Source organism: Asparagus officinalis, chromosome 3, assembly GCF_001876935.1.
Source record: "Asparagus officinalis chromosome 3, Aspof.V1, whole genome shotgun sequence".
Classification (NCBI taxonomy): domain Eukaryota; kingdom Viridiplantae; phylum Streptophyta; class Magnoliopsida; order Asparagales; family Asparagaceae; genus Asparagus; species Asparagus officinalis.
Genome location: NC_033796.1, coordinates 99,864,034 through 99,884,331, shown reverse-complemented (window position 1 = coordinate 99,884,331; position 20,298 = coordinate 99,864,034). Strand labels below are relative to the sequence as shown.

Below are 20,298 nucleotides of genomic sequence, written 5' to 3'. Positions count from 1 at the left end.
GAAATTCCGTCTAGAATAATCCGTCTAGGATGTATTCTAGACGGTTTTGAATTCCGTCTAGAATATTCCGTCTAGGATGTATTCTAGACGGAATTTCCGTCTAGAATACTACATACTAGACGGAAATAAACTAGACGCGTATTCTAGACGGAATTCCGTCTAGAATACGCGTCTAGTTTATTTCCGTCTAGTATGTAGTATTCTAGACGGAAATTCCTCAAATAATACATTCACCAAATTAAATACATATATGAACTTTTAATGTATGAAATTTACTAAACAACATGAAGACACAGGCTAACAGTTGTTCTCACGCTCAGAGAAGTCTGTATACATACGCATATATTTATGTCGCTTCTCTTTACAAAAAGAGGGAACGAAACTAATCTGGAATCATCTCTATTAACAAACTCTGACAAGGGTAGCCGATGCAGTAGTTGTTTGAGAGGAAGATGAAGTGGTAATGAATCTGAGTTTGTCTGCTCAGCATCTTCGCTATCATCATCTCCTTCACATCTCTCTTTGGAGTTTAGAGGACTGGTAGGAGATCTGTTGTTTTTTTGTTTGCTTTGATGCTTCTGTTGTTGCGAGGGATGGGATGCAACTGGAGCGAATACTGTGTTTAATGGAGCATTTTCAGAAACGTTCACACTTATCTTTATACAAATTCCTTTATATCACCATTGTCTCCAGTTGAATCTGCAGAAAAGTACATTAAGGAATTGCCAATAAGGTAGCTGATGATATTAAACGACTTTTGTATGATCAGTTACCTATAATACTGATGATATAAGGTTGATATTGTTCCTAAAGATCTGGAAAATCTGCTCTACTCACTAGTTGTAGTGGCCTTGGCTGCTCTATTAGAAAACAATCAACAACAAATTAGGTGTAGTATTGACGCATACAAACTATAAGTTATATAGCTGTTTGGACTTTTGACTCAAATGCATCGAGTTATATTGTCTGGTCGGTTTGTTAGATGCAAGTGAAACTCTACAATCAAATATACTAAGTTATAGTGAGAAAAAAAAATCCTTGATTGCATATACTTCCTCACAAGTAGCCAAAAGAGGGAAGAACCAAAATTTTGTAGATTAACTACTGAATGAACAAAAGCCACAAAAAAAGGATTCAGAATTTTACTCACCTTGGCAAGCTGCAAGGCATTGTCATTTGCATACTGTAATGAACTTTCTCGTATGCTTTGGATGCCTTGACTGAGCTCCCAAGATATAAATCTAGGTTTAAAATGAACAGTCAGTTGAGATAAGTGAAATCAACAGCAGAAAAGCATCACTTTTGCGTCATTGAAATTTACCCAAAAACCACACCAATTGCAGCGTTTCTGCCTACAAAATGCATCCCACATAGGAAAAGTTTATGACTTTCAATTATTTAGGCATACAGTTCTTTCAATTTGCTAACAAAATGACCTACATTGTTTCCAATCTAAATGAGCAGGCTCCATGCGAACATAACAAAGATTTAGATCTAGATCTTAATTAATAAGTGCTAGATACCCATACATTTTGATAAATTCAAATAACCAAATAAGTATGTATAATTGAAAGGTGATTAAATCAAATATATTCAATCTAAATCTGACCTAATTAAGATTTTTGATCTAGATTCTATTAATCATCCACGAGCTAGAAACGTGGATAACGACTTGCCAGATATTGCTAAGTTTATTGCATACATTACATGTTACGAGCCCCATAATAAATAGAAGAGGATGAAGCTTCTTTGAGAACAGTCATCAGAACAATGACAAAAGATGTGATACGGTTAGTTATGTGAAGTAATTATAGTGTGAGCACATTTGTTTTGTTTGGGATAATTGTCAGCATAATTATTATATGATGAAATTAAAACTCTTGCTGGTCATTAAGACACTAGTTTCAGACCCATGCAAGGCACGGATTTGTCTCGTATCATAGCTTATCTAACATGGAAGAGTCAAGCCTTATCCAAATTGACAGACGTTGATCCTACAATATTAAACTAGACAAAACACAGGAGTTCACTACTGCACTCTTAGATAAATGCTACTGCTTATTTGGTTTTGGAAATGATGGGAGCTTGATGCGCATTTCACAATAAGGAAAATGCAAGACCATAAAGAGTTTATAATGCATATGACATTTTGAATGGCATCACCATAATAGGTCTAAAAAAAAAAAAGAATTCAAGTGCTAACACATGCACAACATATCACTGGAAGGGCTATCAAATTAAAAGAGAAAGAAGGTGAACACAAAGAAGGAATATCTAGTAAGTATAACTTACAATGGACTATCACTTTGTCAGGAAGAGCTTTAATAAATTGGTTAGCTCCATATTGCCAGTCTGCAGTACTGCAACGAGGAGGTATACTTTTAAGACTTACAGCATTAAAGGTAAGTAAAGCAAAGAACTAGAACAATGCAAAATAAAATATGTACAACTTGCAAACAACAATCAAATTGAAGTGGCTATGTAAGCAGCAAAATACCCATTCTGAGATCCCACCTCAACTTTTGACAAATATTTTTAGCATAACTAATACTTACACAATTTGTAACTTCCGAGAATACTCATAGTACATCGCATGAAGCAAATGTGTCTTTGGGCATCTAATCTCAGTGACTATACATGAGAATATCATTTTCTCTACAAATCTTTTAATTGGCACTCATACATTATCAACCTCAAAGAAGATTATTTAACGCTTGTATATAATACTAGAACCAAATCAAGATACGTATAGAGATAAAGGGGATTAATAATTGCTGCACTCTAAGAACAAAAGTTTTAATAATTGAACTATTTTATATAAAGTAACTGTATTTTAACGATTAGATATTGTATCGCTCTGATTACTGTTTTAACACAATTTCAGCTAACATTGTCATTTCACAAAAATTCACCCCCAATTCGAGACCAAACTTCGATTACGCTACGAATTTAACAATTCGAACCCTGGAAAAATCCAAAAATTCCCAATCAAACCCCAATCTTTAAGCAAATTACACAATCAACACCCCAATTCGAGACCAAACTTCGATTACGCCACGAATTTAACAATTCGAACCCTGGAAAAGTTCAAAACTTTACCTTCCAAGGATTCCATGGGCCATCACAACGAGATGACCAGCACACGAGGCAGAATCGTCTGAAGAGCTCAGGACATCCGTACCGCCATTAACGGACTCCTCCGATCTCACTTCTTCGTCTCCCATAGAGATTAAAAATCGTAAAAAGAAAAGTAAAATTCACGATAAATTGAGCGCAGGCGAGAAGAAAGTGAATAAATAAATGAAAAGGATATCTAGGTGAGGAATAAATTTAGCTACGGCCGACGAAGACGACGACGCGGGTTTTGAGAGGGGAGGGCAGCGGAGGCCGGAGAGCTGGTGACGGGATTCGACGAGGAAGAAGGGTTTGCTGGTGTCCGACGCCATTATTAGGGGTTTAGGGTCTAGGGTTTGGTTGAGTTTTGGGAGTGAGTTTGAGGTTTTGGGAAGACAGAGAGAGAGAGAGCTTTGTTGCTTTTAAATGGGCAGATAAATTTGGGGGGAATGGAAATTTTTTGGGGGGAACGGTTTTTACTGTTTTAATTTTATTTCTAAAAGTACATGAACATCCTAGACGGAGATTTCCGTCTAGGATGTATCCTAGACGGAAATTTCCGTCTAGGATACCTGATTATATTTAAAAAAAAATAAATATATAAAAACCGTCTAGGATACTATTCTAGACGGAAATATCCGTCTAGAATAATTTATCCTAGACGGAATATTCTAGACGGAAATTTTCCGTCTAGAATATTCCAAACTAGACGGAAAAATTTCCGTCTAGAATATTCCGTCTACAAAACTTGATTTTCTACTAGTGGAGGGGGAGATCTACTACTAGAGGGAGAGATTACAACTAGGGTTTACAATCACTCATAAGATCTAAACCCTCAAACAAACTCTCAAATCCCTCACAATATCTCTCTACAAAAGGGGATGCACAAAACCCTAAAAGCTTATGCTTTTCTCCCAATCTCCTGCTGCGATTTTTCCTGCCGAAAAAAATACCCGCAGCCACAAAACAATCTCCTGCGCACACCCTGTTCTCCTCTGCAGCCGCAAACACTACACTCCCCCAATTGCACACCCAACTTAGGTCAATTAACCAGGTCTATATATATACACAAATGACAAACGGGTGGGCCAGTGATTGTCCAGGAAACAAACCGAAACCTTCAAGCACTCACGTGGAAACGAAACCCTCAAGCACTCACGTGGGACCTGTTCACGCGCGTTCGTGGGCCTGCAAAACTCACGCGTCTTCAAACGCGTCTTCACGTGCACGTGGGAGTGGCAAAACGTGTTTTTGATGGTTCGTACATGATCCTATGTACTGATGGGATTTTTTTTGTTTTTTTGCTTAATTTGTTCATTTGTCGACCTTGCGAACTTCATAATTTCTTTCTCTGCAGGAGCTTTTGTTAATATCTTTATTTTTCTATCTATTTATCTCTTTATTAATAGAAAAGTTTTCAATAAAACATGTTACTGCAATGCGTACCGCACCAACTTTTTATGGAAACAAAAAGGAAAAGAAGATAACAATACATATATTCAATGAAGTCAAATTCAGGCTTAAATATGAGATTTTTATCTCCCATCAAAGAAATGAATGTGCATGATTATTATGTCTCAATGCCTTGCCTATGTTTAGTACGTTCCTTTCCAGTTTGACTTTATATGCCTGTATCAGTCTGGTTCCATGGGTAGGTAAGGTACAATAGGTATATGAATGCCAGATGTCTGTTCTGCCAGCACATGTTTATATGAGTCTATTGTGCATAAACAATATGTGTGCCTGTGTGCATGCATATGTGTATCTACATATATGTATATACATTTGTGTGTGTGTGGACGGGTGTTTTTTTTTTTTTTTTTTTTTTTTTTTTTTTTGGGGGGGGGTTTTTTTTTTTCTATGAAATGATTAAGGTCTATGTAGTTATGTGGTGGGTTGGACCATCATTACCTTAAATAAAGAAGCAATGTTGTCTGTTTTGTTTTGGGCCCTTGGTTAAGGTTGGTTATTGTGTTTTTAGTTTTTTCATAATCACAGTGGCATCTCGTTTCACAATAGTTTCATATCATTCTTCTTAATTTTCTTAAAACGGTGAAATATATAGCATCTACAAGTGAAATGTAGTTTTTATGAGTTTACTGGTATAACAGATTTAACAAGAATAGGTAGCATGAGAAAATAGATTTTAGAGACAACAATACAACTAGGATGTCAGAATCATTATTTTTTGTTGATGTGAGAAATAAATTGGCGAATTTTTATAATAACCACGTGTGCTGATTTTTTAAGTTTTATAACATTGTTTTATTTGTTTGTTTTATGTAGAATACAGAACCTTCAAAAGCTAGCGATGCTACACTAAGTTGCTTTGCTACATATGTGGCGTGTATAGTGTGTGCTTACTTTATGTTGTTTGAGAATAAAAGAGAAGTAACTCCTAGGGAACCAACCGAGTTGAGAGATTCATTGAGAAATGCTTACATTTACCGATTGTTCTACCGATTGTTCTATGGCGGCAGAACATATGCATATGACTACTTAAGAATGGATAGGGGTCCATTTTTTAACCTTGTTCGATTGTTGAAGTCTAGACTTCTTAAAGATACCATATATGTTTCCATCGAGGAGCAAGTTGCTATGATTTTACAAGCATAATGCAAAAAATAGGGTTTGGTCGTCTTTGAACCGTACAACAGTATTAGATAGTGGATATCTAATACAGATGTTAATTAAGATTTTCATGAAATTTAAATATTAATTCTGGATGACATGAATAACAATCCAATTTAATTCAAGAAATGGATAGTGGAAGTGGACACCAATTTCTTTAAAGCACTCTTTTTTTCAATAAAAAAAATCTCCCCCTAACATTTTCTTGGATTCTATAATCAGTTTTAAATGCCCCAACTGAAAAAACAGAACAACTCTAACTACTATGGAAACCTCCCTCTTTCTCTCGCTTTATTCCTCCATCCTCTTCAATAAGTCTAATAAAAACACTCAACAATTACTTCTCATTTGCTTTCAGATCATTGATTATCAGTAATGGCAAGGTCATTAATGGTTCGCCGAAATCCTCCGACACCCGAGACTGAGGAGAAGATCAGAAGAGCAAGGCGCTGTATTGAAATTGACAGTGTAAGCATTTCTCTCTTTCTTTATTGATTTCTTCTTTTTTGAGGTAATATATTTTTCCCTTTTTCTGTTCTAAATATTTGATTTGGGTATTGCACAATTGAGAGAACATTAAGGTTTCTTATGTTATATACTTTTTAATTTTTCTTTCTTTTATCGGCAAATGATTTCTTGATGAAGTTTATAGTTCTTGTATTTAATTGGCCTGAATAATGGAAGTTTTGTGTTGTTTTGATAAATGCAGAAATTTTATTAGCAAAATAAATAAGTTTAATAGCAGCAAGAAGATCTTTTGATGTGAACCCAAATCTTTGATTTCATGTTTAAAAGATTTTTGGGGTCTGTTAGTTTTAATCCCTTTTATTTCCATCATGATGCAGTTTATTTTGGCATAATTATTCTATTAGTGATTAATGATAATAATGTATACAGACTTCTTTCAGAGATAAGTTTCTTTAATCATGATACCTTAGATTTTATCTTCTGTTTGAGTCCTTATTTTTATTTAGATTATCTTTCAAATTAGTATTATTCAGTATATTTTCCAGAAAAAAAAAGAAGGAAAAAAGAATCCTGAATATGTTCTAATATTTTTAACATTTTATTTCAGATGAAAGACATTATTGTGGCCAAATGCCTTCGTCGATACATGACAAAAAATGAAACAATAGCGTATTTATACATTGAAGAACGCCGAGAACCTGCATACGCTGAACTGAGTATTTAGTTTGCTTGATTTTTCTAATTTTACATTTTTATAAATTTCATGTTATAGCCACTAAAACTTTAGGATTTTTGCTTTTGTTTTTATACATACAGTCTGGGAAGAACTAGAGAATCAGAATCCTACATTCTTCAGGCTTTACAATATGTTGGTTGTGATCAAGAAACAGATTGGAAAATACAATGAGCTCCTCGTGCATCAGAAAAATGCCATGAATCAGAGAAATTCTAATGGTGATCCATCACGTACGATTGCTTCCAAATATTTACAATATTTAATTACTTCCTAATTTTTTTTGTTTTCCTTGCATTCTAGAGGAAATTCAATTGCAACGTTATGATTGAATGCAAATAGAACATTTTTGGTGGTTACATTATTCAAGACTTACGCATTGTATTTCTTGATTAACCCTAAAGCTTGAATTTAGTTCCAATTTATTGTAGCGCATCTTATGTTGGGAATCGAAATTTTACCAAGTGGAGGAGTTTTCTAAATCTCCTAATGGTGATCCATCATGTATGATTATTTGACATTTTTGCAATATTTTCTTATTATTTTTGGTTTTCCCTTAGGGGATGTTTGGTTGCACACTTTTTGAGAAAACTTTTCTCAAAACATCTGACAATGGTAAATTTGTAATTAAAAGTTTTCCAGAGATTTCTGTAAATTGTGTTTGGTTCAACAAAAAATTTACAGAAATATTTTCTATAAAATATCAAAACCTACCAAATTTTACAAAAAGCAATTTCCTCTCAAAATGAGAGGAAATCATCAGAAATCTGACACATACCATATTTAATTAAAAACCTACCAAATCTTGTTATTTTCTATAAAGTTATGAGCTATTTTCTTGTTTTGAACCAAACAAGCAAAGTACAAAAAATAAGAAAATTGGTACATTTTGATTTCTCAAAACTTTTCCTATAAATTTTTTAAGAAATACAAGGAAATCATATTTTAGGTGGAAAACATTTCCTATAATTTCTAGAAATTGAACCAAACACCCCCTTAGATTACGAATGAAAATCACTTGGCATATTTCATAGTCGACGAGAGCAGAATATTATGAGCAGCTGTATTAGGCTAGAATTTATTGCATTTTACAGCTGAACTTTCTCATTATGTTAATTCTGTAAAAATTTATGAATTTTGCAGGCAGCACAGCAGCTAATATTAGCAACCAAGATTTTCCCAGTGGAGTTCCTTCTGTACCCGTGCCTAATGGTGAGCAAATAGGTCTGGTTATTTTCGCAACTGCAATTCATATTCCTATTTTTTGTGTTTATCCTTTGTTTCTAAAATAATAAACACATTGGCTTATGCTAGCAACCAATAAAAATTATGCATTACATTTTCTGATCAAGCCTGAAGCTATTTCCAATTCACTGCATATTGCATCCGAAGTTCCATCATTGCTTTAATTTTGTGAAATCTTATGAATTTTGCAGGTAGCACACCGGCTTACGTTAGCAACCAAAATTTTCCCGGTGAAGTTCTTTTTGTTTCTCTTCCTAATTGTGATCCAGCAGGTATAATTATCTTTGCACTCTTGGATATATTCTTTCTATTTTTGTGAATTTCTCATATTCTAGAGAGGAAAATTAATTGTACTATACATGAACTACAATATTTATCTCATTATCAAGCTTGAATTATGTTCAATTAACTGCATTTTACACCTAAAGTTCCTCATTTTTAGATATTCCATGTATCAGCCGAAACAATATTCAAATTAACCCATGTATGGTAACTTTCAACAATTTTTAGTTATTCTTTCTATTGTTTCCCCCTGATTTGCTTGGATTCCGAAGGAAAATCAGTTTTAATTCAATGCCAGCTTGGAGTTTTTGTTTACCCTGCTGTGTTCAAAGGACCCTCACAAATCCTATGTGCCTCGATTACTCTATAGGAAAGTCAGTTCTTCATTTGTGTTCATTTTGTAACATTTCATTAATTTTGCAGGGAACACTCGAGCTTATATTGGCAATCCTGGGAACGTGCAACAATATGCATGTATGTTTATTTCTAGCAATTTTCAACTATTCTTCCCAATTTTTTGTCCTTGGATTATAAAGTAAAAAAATCAACTTCAGCCTCTTGGTTCATGTCGGATTTTTCATTCTGTAAAATTCTATGATTATTTCAGGCAACACATCACCTCTTGTTGCCAACATGAATCACAACACGCATCCTTCAATGAATACTAGAGTTTATGGGCCTAATTCCCCAAACCAAAGGACTCCGTTTGCAAGCCGCGGTTCTCATTTTCTGACAATGTGTCCTTCGACAAGAATGAATCAAAGTACAAATCATAGAATTAATCCTACGATGATGATGAATTGTTCACCTAGAATCCATAATAATGGGATAAATACCAATCCAAGGATAAGCACACCAGAGACTGTAATCAGAGACTACAGTCCTGTTGTGCGTAGCGAAAATTTCGACAGCACCTCCGGTGCGCAAGGTGCACAACAAGAGATTAGATCACAATGAAATTCTCGTTTCTCAAAGGAAACAAGAACCAAAAGCCAGATATCTCATCAAAGTGAGATATCAGCTCTTCCTCTCGTCAGCTCTAGGACTGCGCGTCGAGGGAACCTACAAGCTATTACAAATCACGACAAGAACACAAATTTTACGTGGTTCGGCAAATAGCCTACGTCCACGGGGCAAGGAGGGGGGGGATCTACTAATAGAGGGAGAGATACAATTGGGGTTTACAATCTCACAAATAAAACCCTCTCACAAACTCTCAGATCCCTCACACAAATACTCTCTCAAAGGGGGTGCTAAAAACAAAGAACATCTACAAAAGACTTACTTTTCCTCCTTGAATAGCCACCAAAAGCACTGCTCCTTTTTGTTCTCTGTGTTTGCTGCAGCCGCCAAAAGAAAACCTCGCACAAAACCCTTCCACGCCTCCAATTGCACACACCGAAAAATACCCTAGCTTCGGTATTTATAGCTTGCTGAACTCGTTCACGCGGAAACAAATCGGGTTGGTGGTGTTCACGTGGGTCTGGCCCACTTCTTCTCTTCACGCGGAAACGAGGCTGGTTCTCGTTCACACGTGTGGTGGGCCCCCCATCACGTGTTTACAATTCTCCACCTCGGCGAAGTTTTCCTAAAACTGAGCCGACACCATCCAAATCAAATGCCTCACTTGTTGCATCCAGTACGAAGTAAAAAACGATTCACGACAATGGACTCAATCCATAACAAGTCGAGACCCAAACGGGAGTGCGAACACTCACCCCAAACCAATAGTGTCTACTCACCAAATCTATCTCACCCCATCAAAATCCAAACCGGCTGCATCGTAAAGACTGCCTACGTATCCTCTTGCTCAAGGAATCAAGCCGAACGTAGTTCACCCAAATGGCCTCAAAAGGCCTCAATCCACTAGAAGAGTTAGCAACCCTTCTCCAACATCACGATCAAGTCTACGGCTGATAGCATCTCCAATGGCCCCAAACTGAAATAATCCAAACATCTCCACCTGAGATGAACCAATGGCCATATCCAGACTACATCTATCAGCTGCACTCGAATCAATCAACCTATCATGTGCATCCAAAACAACATGATTCCCAATCTGTGTCACATCAGCTGAAATCCCAAATGATACAGTATGATCTGGAGTCTCCACCCAACGTGGAGTAGCATCACTCTCTACCTGCTGCGATATCCTAATGTTCTTATCACCACTCTCCACCTGCCGAGAGTTAAACGTGACATACCTGCTCAGAACAAAGTCAGAAGCCAATACCTGATAATTAAACACGCCTCTGAATCCCAAATGTGCTATCGGATCAAATCTCACATCCATGATGTGACGAAGTGCTGGGTAGCCAAACATCTGACGCAACCCAAAATCTGAAGCATCTCCATCAGATCTAAAATCTCTACATGCAGCAGTCGGCACCCTAAACATAAGATAGCCCAAACATGTCGTAGCCCGCACACCAATGCCAATGCTCGACATCAACCGTCGATCCTCCTCCAGAAAGGAACAGCTCTCCAAATCTGCTATCTCATCACGTCGCCTCAAAGTTTCCACACTAATGAAGTGTCTCCAATTGCCGTGAGCTCAGCATAAATGCAGAAATAGGTCTCTCTTGTACCTCCCCCCTAACATTAGACTGAAGTACCTTCACCTTTCTGCCAATACACTTCCTCCATTTGTTGCGGGCTTCTTTTCTGCCAATACACTTCCTCCATTTGTTGCGGGCTTCTAGGACTTCACACCAACGGGACTTGGTTGCAACCCACCAATGCCTAGAACAATCCCCAACTGCGGAAACCACATACCTATTACCTCCCAATAATGCTCCCTTGGAAGCTCCCGAATGCCTGAATGAACACCCCTCAGAAGACCCCTCGAATGATGGATAGAAGTGTAAAACTCCACCTCGGTCTTCTTGCTCATACCAATGGGTTCACAGGACTTCAAACTACAGGTCAAAGCACTCCTCAATAACCTATGCACGGTATTACCAATTAAATAACCCAGCATCAAACAACGCCACAGTCTAGCCAAATCTGATGAAGTCGTCATCTCCCTATCAATCGCCGTGCTTCCGAGCAAATAATACAAATTGCTCCTTCTGACGCCCTTCATCATAATCATGGACCCCAATGTGACCTTCAAACATGCATCCACCAAGGTCACTTTATAGCCAGATGCCACCAAAGCTCCTAGTGAAATGATGTTCTTCGACAACTGCGGAACGAACCTCATTTCATCCAACTCCTGAATCACTCCGTCATACATCCGAATATGAACAGTACCAATACCACCAATAGAGCATGCATGTCCATTACCCATGAGCACAACATCCTCTCTTTCCAACCACCAATAGAGCATGCATGTCCATTACCCATGAGCACAACATCCTCTCTTTCCAACTTCTGAAAACTAGAGAACCAATCCCTCCTAGGGCAAACGTGGTATAAAGCACCCGAATCCAACATCCACTCTGTAGAGTTGGCAACACAAACTGATGGTAGTGCAGACAACGAATAGCCCGAAGAATCCGAATCTGAATTGTTGCCACTAGTCTTGACAACATTCATCTCTGAAGCTTGTACAGCTTTCCCCTTATTCTTCTCGGCTCAATCTAACTTTGGGCATTCAGCTTTTCAATGTCCATCCTCTTTACAAAAGGCACACTGATTCCTACGAATCCCACGATATGCACCTCTAGACCGCGACCTTCTGCTTCGGTTTGAACCATGGCCTTGAACTACTAATGCATCTCCCGATGCCTTCTCGGAGGACTCATCAACACTCTTCCTCAACTCATAATTCACCAACGCTGAGGTCACCTCCTTGTAACTAACAATAGTTCTCCCATTAATCATAGTTAGGAAAAAAGTACCATAATCATCATCGGGCAACGAACACAAAAGTAGCATCGCCTTATCTTCATCCTCAACCATAATATCCACATTGGCCATGTCTGAAAGTAGCTTCGTGAAGTTGTTAACATGCTCCCAGATGGAAACTCCCATCTTCATCTTGAACTGGTAAAACCTCTTCTTCAGGTAAAGCCGATTCTCAATACTCTTAGTAAGATACTTTTCATTACGTCATAAATAAGATCCGGCGTCAAGCATGACCGAATAACTCCACACGCCCTACTATTCATCTTCTTCCAACCCTTAGCTTCCATATCGGCAGGTTTCTCTTGTAACTCAAGAGTCTCCTCTAAATTCTGAGCGTCCAATGCGTCCATAACCTGACACCTCCACAAACCAAAATTGATCTTGCCGTCGAACTTCGGAACATCAATCTTCAAGTTATTGATGCTCAAACTATGTATCATCTTCGTAAGAGACGATCCCGATGTGCTTGTTTCACCCATGTTGTCGATCTAATGTTCAAATAGGAATCCTTCAGCGAATTCTTCAAACAAGCTCCCAAGTCCAACCCGGAGCTCTGATACCACTTGTTGTGCGCAGCGGAAATTTCGGCAGCACCTCCGGTGCGCAAGGTGCACAACAAGAGATTAGATCACAATGAAATTCTCGTTTCTCAAAGGAAACAAGAACCAAAAGCCAGATATCTCATCAAAGTGAGATATCAGCTCTTCTTCTCGTCAGCTCTAGGACTGCGCGTCGAGGGAACCTACAAGCTATTACAAATCACGGTAAGAACACAAATTTTACGTGGTTCGGCAAATAGCCTACGTCCACGGGGCAAGGAGGGGGGAGATCTACTAATAGAGAGAGAGATACAATTGGGGTTTATAATCTCACAAATAAAACCCTCTCACAAACTCTCAGATCCCTCACACAAATACTCTCTCAAAGGGGGTGCTAAAAACAAAGAACATCTACAAAAGACTTGCTTTTCCTCCTTGAATAGCCACCAAAAGCACTGCTCCTTTTTGTTCTCTGTGTTTGCTGCAGCCGCCAAAAGAAAACCCCGCACAAAACCCTTCCACGCCTCCAATTGCACACACCGAAAAATACCCTAGCTTCGGTTTTTATAGCTTGCTGAACTCGTTCACGCGGAAACAAATCGGGTTGGTGGTGTTCACGTGGGTCTGGCCCACTTCTTCTCTTCACGCGGAAACGAGGCTGGTTCTCGTTCACACATGTGGTGGGCCCCCCCATCACGTGTTTACAAGTCCAGATTCACTCCGACTAGCAGTGAACCAGCCATTTGATGTAGGGATGCAAGATCTGTAGGATCGTTGGGCATCATTTACTTTCTATTTGGTGTGATATTTAGGGGTGTACAAACGGTCGGTCGGTTCGGTTTTTTACCAAAATTTAAACACCCGAACCGAACCACCCTTTATTTAAAACCGAACCGTTACAAATCGGTTTGGTGCAGTTCGGTTCAGTTTGTTCGGTTCTAACTTCATCAAACTTTCAATAAATGTGATCTAGAGGAGACATGCTAATAGATAACATTAACTGTAAAAAACCTAGAAACTTTAGTCATTGCAAGCATAGATATTCACTGGCTAGAAGTATGCCCGTTCAGGTGGCAATTCTGTTAGTCAAACTTCTCATGCCACCGAAAGAGCCTTTGGCTCTTTCAGGCTTTGTCAAAATTCTCATGCCACCGGAAAATCAGAAGAGGATAGGTGAGCGGGTCCCAGAGCAAGAAAAAATTGTACGTGGGCCCCACCGCGGGCCCCACCACTAATAAAATATTAGTGCATAGTGTGCTAGATCCTCATCTCTTCTCTCTAAACATAATTAGAAGTTAATTAAATTGGAGGTTAATTTTATAAAGGGTATTCTGGTCTTTTAACCATACACCACTAACTCCGTTTGGGCTGCCATGGGAAATTTGAAGGTTTAGGGGGTTTTACGGAACACCCAAAAGTTCATGCGTGTTTTTCTTGAACTTTGTCAAAGTTAGCGGAGTTTTCTGCAAAAACCTCAAAGTGCAGGTGGTTTCTGAAAATTCCCCTTGAAATGGTGCAGTCGCATACACGCATGCTAGCAAATGCATGTACAAGCACATGTACGCTCATCCAAATTGAGATGGGACTAAATATGAACCTCCTTAATGTCAGATCTTGAATTACAAGTAACTCGTGCTTTAGGTTTCACCTCTTTACTATTATGAAGCTGCATGCTTGCTCGCTCGCAATTGCATGTACAAAGGCATGTATGCTCATTAAAAGTGAACTGGGCCTAAATTTGCACATCCTGAATGTCAGATTTTCTAATTATAAATAACTAAAGCTTTGATTTTCACCTCTTTAAAATTATGAAATGGCATGCACGCATGCACGGTAGCAAAGGCATTGTATAAAAGCGTGGCCGCTTATTTAAAACTCAAAAGTAAACTTGGACCAGTCTGCACCTCTTTAATGTCAGAACCAATTATAAATAACTCATGCTTTATGTTTCACCTCTCTAGTGGTAGAATTTATTTAATTATGAAGAACTCATGTTATAACCAAATTAGTTGCTCAAACCAGCAATGCATGCACTCTTCATTCGCATCCTGCGAGGGGACCAGTGACTTTATTGGCCATATAATGTTTCCCTTGTTAGGAAGAAGAAATAAGAAAAATTAATAAATCAAGTTATATAATTGGGACAAGTCTTTGTAGTTAAGTTTATGGCTGCAAGTCCAACTAGTTTTCACAAAGATCATATAAGGGCACAGGGGTAACGAAATAAATTAAGGATTGTTTCTGAAACAAAAATTCCTAAATCCCTCGGAATGAGATTAGTGTTTCCAAATGAAATAAAGGATCTAAGTTTCTTTAATCATCCATTTTCTTTGAATAATCTGCACCCGTGCACGTTAGGGTGCACTAAAATATTCGTAGCCGAGGAAACATCTGTATCCACATCCGTTATGATACGAATATGATTACTAAAATCTATGACTGATAGGATATGGTTACAGATATTGTTATATAATGAAATATTTGATACTGTATCCGTATCCAAAATATCCGATTATACATTAATCACGTTATGTAATGAAATATCCGGAACCGTATCCGTATCCAAAATATGGTCATACTATTGCAACAGTTTTAAATAGGGATGCTAAACCATATCCATATCCAAGAAAATATATGTAACTGTATCCTTTAGGATATACAGGATATGTATATGGTTACTCAAATAGATAGGGTATGGTTACAAATATGATTTTGTAGTGAAATATCAGGATCCATATACGAAAAATCTGAATAGACATTAGTCATGCTGTAGATAAGTTGTCTAATCTTAGCCTTTTAGATATAACGAACATAGTAATGAATTCTTTTGTATCACATGAACTGTAATTTTTACAATATTGTTTAGTTTTCCCATATGTAGTTTTTATCCGCATGCATATCATCTTATTAGTCCGCATATATATTTGTATCCGTATCTAGTTTTAGTGGATATGGACATGTATTTTCCTTATTGAGGTATATCTATATATGTATCTGTGATAGGTAAGGGGATATGAATATGGTAAGTACTATATCCGAGCCGAATCTGGACCGAATGCACCCCTAGTTTTAATCCTTAAATTAATGGATTTGAGATTAATTTTGATAATTAAGACATTTAATCTTAGTTTTTCAGATATAATGACATACTAATGAACTCTCTCGTACCATATGAACCATATTTTTTCAATATTATCTAGTTTTCTCATATCCATTACGTATCCGCATGTATACTCGTCAATATATCCGGATGCATATTCGTATCTAATTTTAGCGGATATGGATAGGAATTTTCCTTAACAACGCATATCCATATCCATATCTATATCCATGACTACAGATACTGGTAAGTATCATATCCGAGCTGTATCCAGACCATATGCACCCCTACTTGCATGTCTTCTAATGATTTCAAGGAAACAAAGTTGGTTTATGAACAAAAACAACTTGGGAGGTGCCATAAAGTCAAGACCAGAAAAAGAAAACATGATTCTATTATGGATACCAGTCATCCTGGAAAGTCCAGGGAAAATGTGTCCAAAGATCTCAAATTGGGGGAAAAAGTTTGCAGTCAAAAAGAAAGAGTACTCATGTGAGAAGCTAGTGGGCTTGAAACAATCTGTGTGGGTTTACGCCTGTGCAGTCTTTTAGGTGACCTAAACCACAACATACACACATCAAATGCCTAGAGAAGTTGTAGATCCAGGGAAAAATAAATAAAAGAGTAAACTTTCAAATTGATCACAATGAATTTGGAAATTTTGAGGTAAGTATCATCAAGCTTCCAAAGTGGTCAACTCATGGACCTGGAACGCCGGTCATACTTTCTTATATTTTCTGACGCACACTTAAAACTTCACAGTACATTCCAGCCAACTAAAGAGTAGCTCACCTAAGTCACTATTCAGGAAATAATAGTGGTAATGCAATTGTCTTTCAAATAAAATTGCAGCCAACGAACTTTTAGCACCACAACTTTTATGAGTTTTTTATGAAACTTTTATGAGCTTTAATGTCCCATTTGCTTTTTTCTCCCCCTTTTTTTTCTACAGGTTCTTGAGGTAGTATAACAATTTAGGGTTTTAGTTCATATTGTATCTATGTCACCAAGGGTTCCAATAAAAACTCTTAAGGACCAATGAGAACTTCCCATTATTAAAATCTAGAATAGCTAAGTCTCCAAAGTACATAGGTTCTTGATTATAGTTCATGTTATTGCATCTTAGTCACCCAAAGGATTCGAATAAAAACTCTTAACTGATGAGAACTTTTCATTATTAGAAACCTAGAATAACAAAGTCTCCAAAGTACACCCACACCAAGGTACTGAACATGCTGAGAGGAGAACCCACACTTCTTGAAGATGCAGACACCCAATGAACAATTGATTTCTTTCTCATAAAAAAATTAGATAATGGAAGTTTTTTTTTGTTAATTAATTAGCTAATGGAAATTGTGGATCACATTGTCCCAAGAGAAGTATTAAGCAGGTCAGGTTACTTTTGAGAAGTGCAACAAGCTAGATCTTGTTATCAACTTAGTTGAATTGATCATTCATCCTTATGCAAAACGATGAGCATCTAAGACTCGGATATTAAAGATCCCAAACTTGGACAAAACATGTTAGAGAAAGGACTTGCACTTCCCTGGAACAAAACTCCCTATTATCCCCAGGCAAGAAGTCAGCATAAAATATGAACCAAGGATCGAAATCTTGCCATCAATAGTTATGGCCAATGTTCTATGGTACCGCTATTGGGAGTTTCAGTGATTTCACTGTTGTAAAATTTCTCCCAAATAGTGAAAGATCTGCAGCAACCCGTGGACGTAGGCAATTTTGTGCCGAACCACGTAAATCTTGCGTGTGGAGATACAATACTAACAGGCTATGTAGATGCTGATCTAGCAGGAAATGTTGATATCAGAAAGAGCACTACAGGGTATGTATATACTCTAGGAGGTACTGCAGTGAGTTGGGCTTCTCAACTGCAGAAGATAGTTGCTCTCTCCACAACTGAAGCAGAATATGTCGCTGTTACAGAAGCCAGCAAGGAAATGGTGTGGCTTCAAAATTTCTTGGATGAATTAGGCAAGAAACAAGAAGACAATGTCTTATACTGCGACAGTCAAAGTGCTATTCATCTAGCGAAGAATCCGTCTTTTCATTCCAGAACGAAGCACATACAGATGCGGTATCATTTTATCCGGTCACTTCTGGAAGATGGAATTTTGAAGCTTGAAAAGATCAGTGGAGCTCAAAATCCGGCAGACATGCTGACAAAGACGGTGACTACTGACAAACTGAAGCTGTGTTCAGCTTCAGTTGGCCTGCAATAGTATCAAGACCGGGAAGAGCTGCTGCATAGATCGAGGTGTGAAGACAGATTGAAACCAGTCTTCAAGTGGGAGATTGTTAGTCAAACTTCTCATGCCACCGAAAGAGCCTTTGGCTCTTTCAGGCTTTGTCAAAATTCTCATGCCACCGGAAAATCAGAAGAGGATAGGTGAGCGGGTCCCAGAGCAAGAAAAAATTGTACGTGGGCCCCACCGCGGGCCCCACCACTAATAAAATATTAGTGCATAGTGTTTTTCCAAACACTATAAATAGGTCCCCAATCTCTTAAGGAAAACTCATCCCAGAAACAACTCCTCTTATAGAAGAACAAGAGAGAGAAAAGAGAGGCTTAGAGAAAAGTCTTTGTGAGAGAAAATTATGAGCAATTTTCAGAGTGGGATTGAGTTGTGAGAAAAATTGAGAGTGTTGTAAAATTTCTCCCAAATAGTGAAAGATCTGCAGCAGCCCGTGGACGTAGGCAATTTTGTGCCGAACCACGTAAATCTTGTGTGTCCCTCAATTTTGCGCATTTTATTTTTCGCTTTCTCTCAAATCTGGCAATAGGGGAATCAGGGTAATTTCCCAACACATAAGTGTCTTAAACAGGTCAGTGATACTAGTTGCATGCATATAGTGGAGAAGTCAAATTTAATGTGAAGACAAGACACAGAAAAATAAAGTCTGTAGGAAATTGCGGAAATAGTGAAATCAAAGGCAAAATGAGTCCCAAATGGAGTTTAAAATGGGTGTAGTTAATTCTAAAACCAATTCAACATACTGAATTTATTCAGGATAAAGAATTTTTTTGAGCTGACGAAAAATAATTAGAAATAGAAGGAAAAAATAATTTAATTAAGTATCTAAGTTTTGACTCCTCTATTTTGAAGTTTCAAATAATTAGAAATAGAAAACGCGATATTTGGTAATCATTTTTTTCTTCTTATGCTGTATGCAACGGGTTGAAGACATCATGAATGCGACCGACGCCTCTTTGCTTCGCGAAACTGGAATGGATGTCAATAGCATTCTGAATAGTGGTTTGTTTTCAGAGGGCATGTCGAATGATACGGGAAATGAAGACAACTGTGAGTTTAGATATATGTTTTATTTTTCGTGTAAATTTTTGAGAGTTCTGATTTGTTTCATAATATGGTATATAGATACACGAGGAGAAGATGGAAGTGGTTCTGGTTATCCTTATCAGAGGTTTGGGTAGAAATGCTCTCAAGGTACAGATTTTAAAGATTGGTCTTTGTATACACTAAATTCTTTTTCCTGAATTATTTTTAGACCCGGCCACTTTAAAAAAATATTCTTCACTCCATCATTAGTTTTGATTGCACTTTCTGTATTTCAACAGTTCAGTGTTTTGTAATAGTTTTGTGTAATTTCTATATTTATGTTTAAGTTGCTATATTTTGGGATAACGTTCTATATTTTCTTGTAGAACACCGTGTACGAAACTAATAGTGACCTTATTATTTTATTTTTCCTAAAGGTTTGCTGAAGAACCGAGCAGCGCAAGGGGCACATTCATGCACAAGCAAATTCAAGCATATGTGTTTTTGTTGCCTTTTCTTGTAATTTTGTAGATATCTTTTCTTTTTTGTAGTTTTGGATTTTTCCGGATTAATTTTGTTGCCTTTTCTTGTAATTTTGTAGATATCTTTTCTTTTTTGTAGTTTTGGATTTTTCCGGATTAATTTGTAAATAGCTCTGATTTTTAGAACATGAAAAAAATTTGACACCCTGCTTTAACAAAGGTGTTTGCTGCAAAAATGCTATTACGACTGGTGGCAATCTGAGGTTTTCATTTGATCAAATGAGTATTTTCTGATAGCATATTTACCTGAAGGAAAAACTGTGAAGCACAGACAGATTTTATCAGTTGTAAATAAAATAAAATAAAAGACTCAGATAAAGGGTTTTCTGGTATACTCATCATACTTTTATGCATTTTTTTTTAATTTTTAAGCATAATGAAATTGAGTATGGAGGATGATCTTATGATCAGAGCATATCCTTGCGGGAAAAAATCATAAGAGTGAACTATTATAAGTTAAAACCTTGAATCAAGAATCCTACGAGATACATAATGC

At 37.3% G+C, this 20,298-nt stretch overlaps 1 protein-coding gene and 2 long non-coding RNA genes across 4 annotated transcripts; 1 reads left to right on the top strand and 2 right to left on the bottom strand.

The window, feature by feature from the left end:
* LOC109835006 lies at positions 553–1,344 on the bottom strand. The gene is made up of 4 exons (XR_002245609.1): positions 1,322–1,344; positions 1,151–1,241; positions 774–860; positions 553–699 (listed from the first exon to the last, which is right to left on the bottom strand). It is a non-coding gene; the product is annotated as an uncharacterized LOC109835006 (long non-coding RNA).
* Positions 2,287–3,634, bottom strand: LOC109835005. The gene is made up of 2 exons (XR_002245608.1): positions 3,100–3,634; positions 2,287–2,360 (listed from the first exon to the last, which is right to left on the bottom strand). It is a non-coding gene; the product is annotated as an uncharacterized LOC109835005 (long non-coding RNA).
* Positions 6,021–19,819, top strand: LOC109832409. Of its 2 annotated transcripts, none has more exons than XM_020399784.1 (9): positions 6,021–6,213; positions 6,821–6,929; positions 7,030–7,167; positions 8,090–8,158; positions 8,383–8,463; positions 8,897–8,947; positions 19,165–19,284; positions 19,360–19,428; positions 19,698–19,819. In XM_020399784.1, exons 1-8 carry the CDS (start codon positions 6,121–6,123, stop codon positions 19,413–19,415), a joined length of 717 nt encoding a protein of 238 aa, XP_020255373.1. In that variant the 5' UTR covers positions 6,021–6,120; the 3' UTR covers positions 19,416–19,428; positions 19,698–19,819. The 2 variants fall into 2 exon arrangements, with proteins under 2 accessions (XP_020255373.1, XP_020255372.1); XM_020399783.1 differs by having other exon boundaries at positions 7,030–7,179.

Excerpts from the sequence above, each read along its gene's own strand:
- LOC109832409 (XM_020399783.1), top strand. The coding sequence starts at position 6,121 with ATGGCAAGGTCATTAATGGTTCGCCGAAATCCTCCGACACCCGAGACT. Across the intron at positions 8,159-8,382 it reads TTCTGTACCCGTGCCTAATG|GTAGCACACCGGCTTACGTT; the intron begins GTGAGCAAATAG and ends TGAATTTTGCAG. Across the intron at positions 8,464-8,896 it reads TCCTAATTGTGATCCAGCAG|GGAACACTCGAGCTTATATT; the intron begins GTATAATTATCT and ends TTAATTTTGCAG.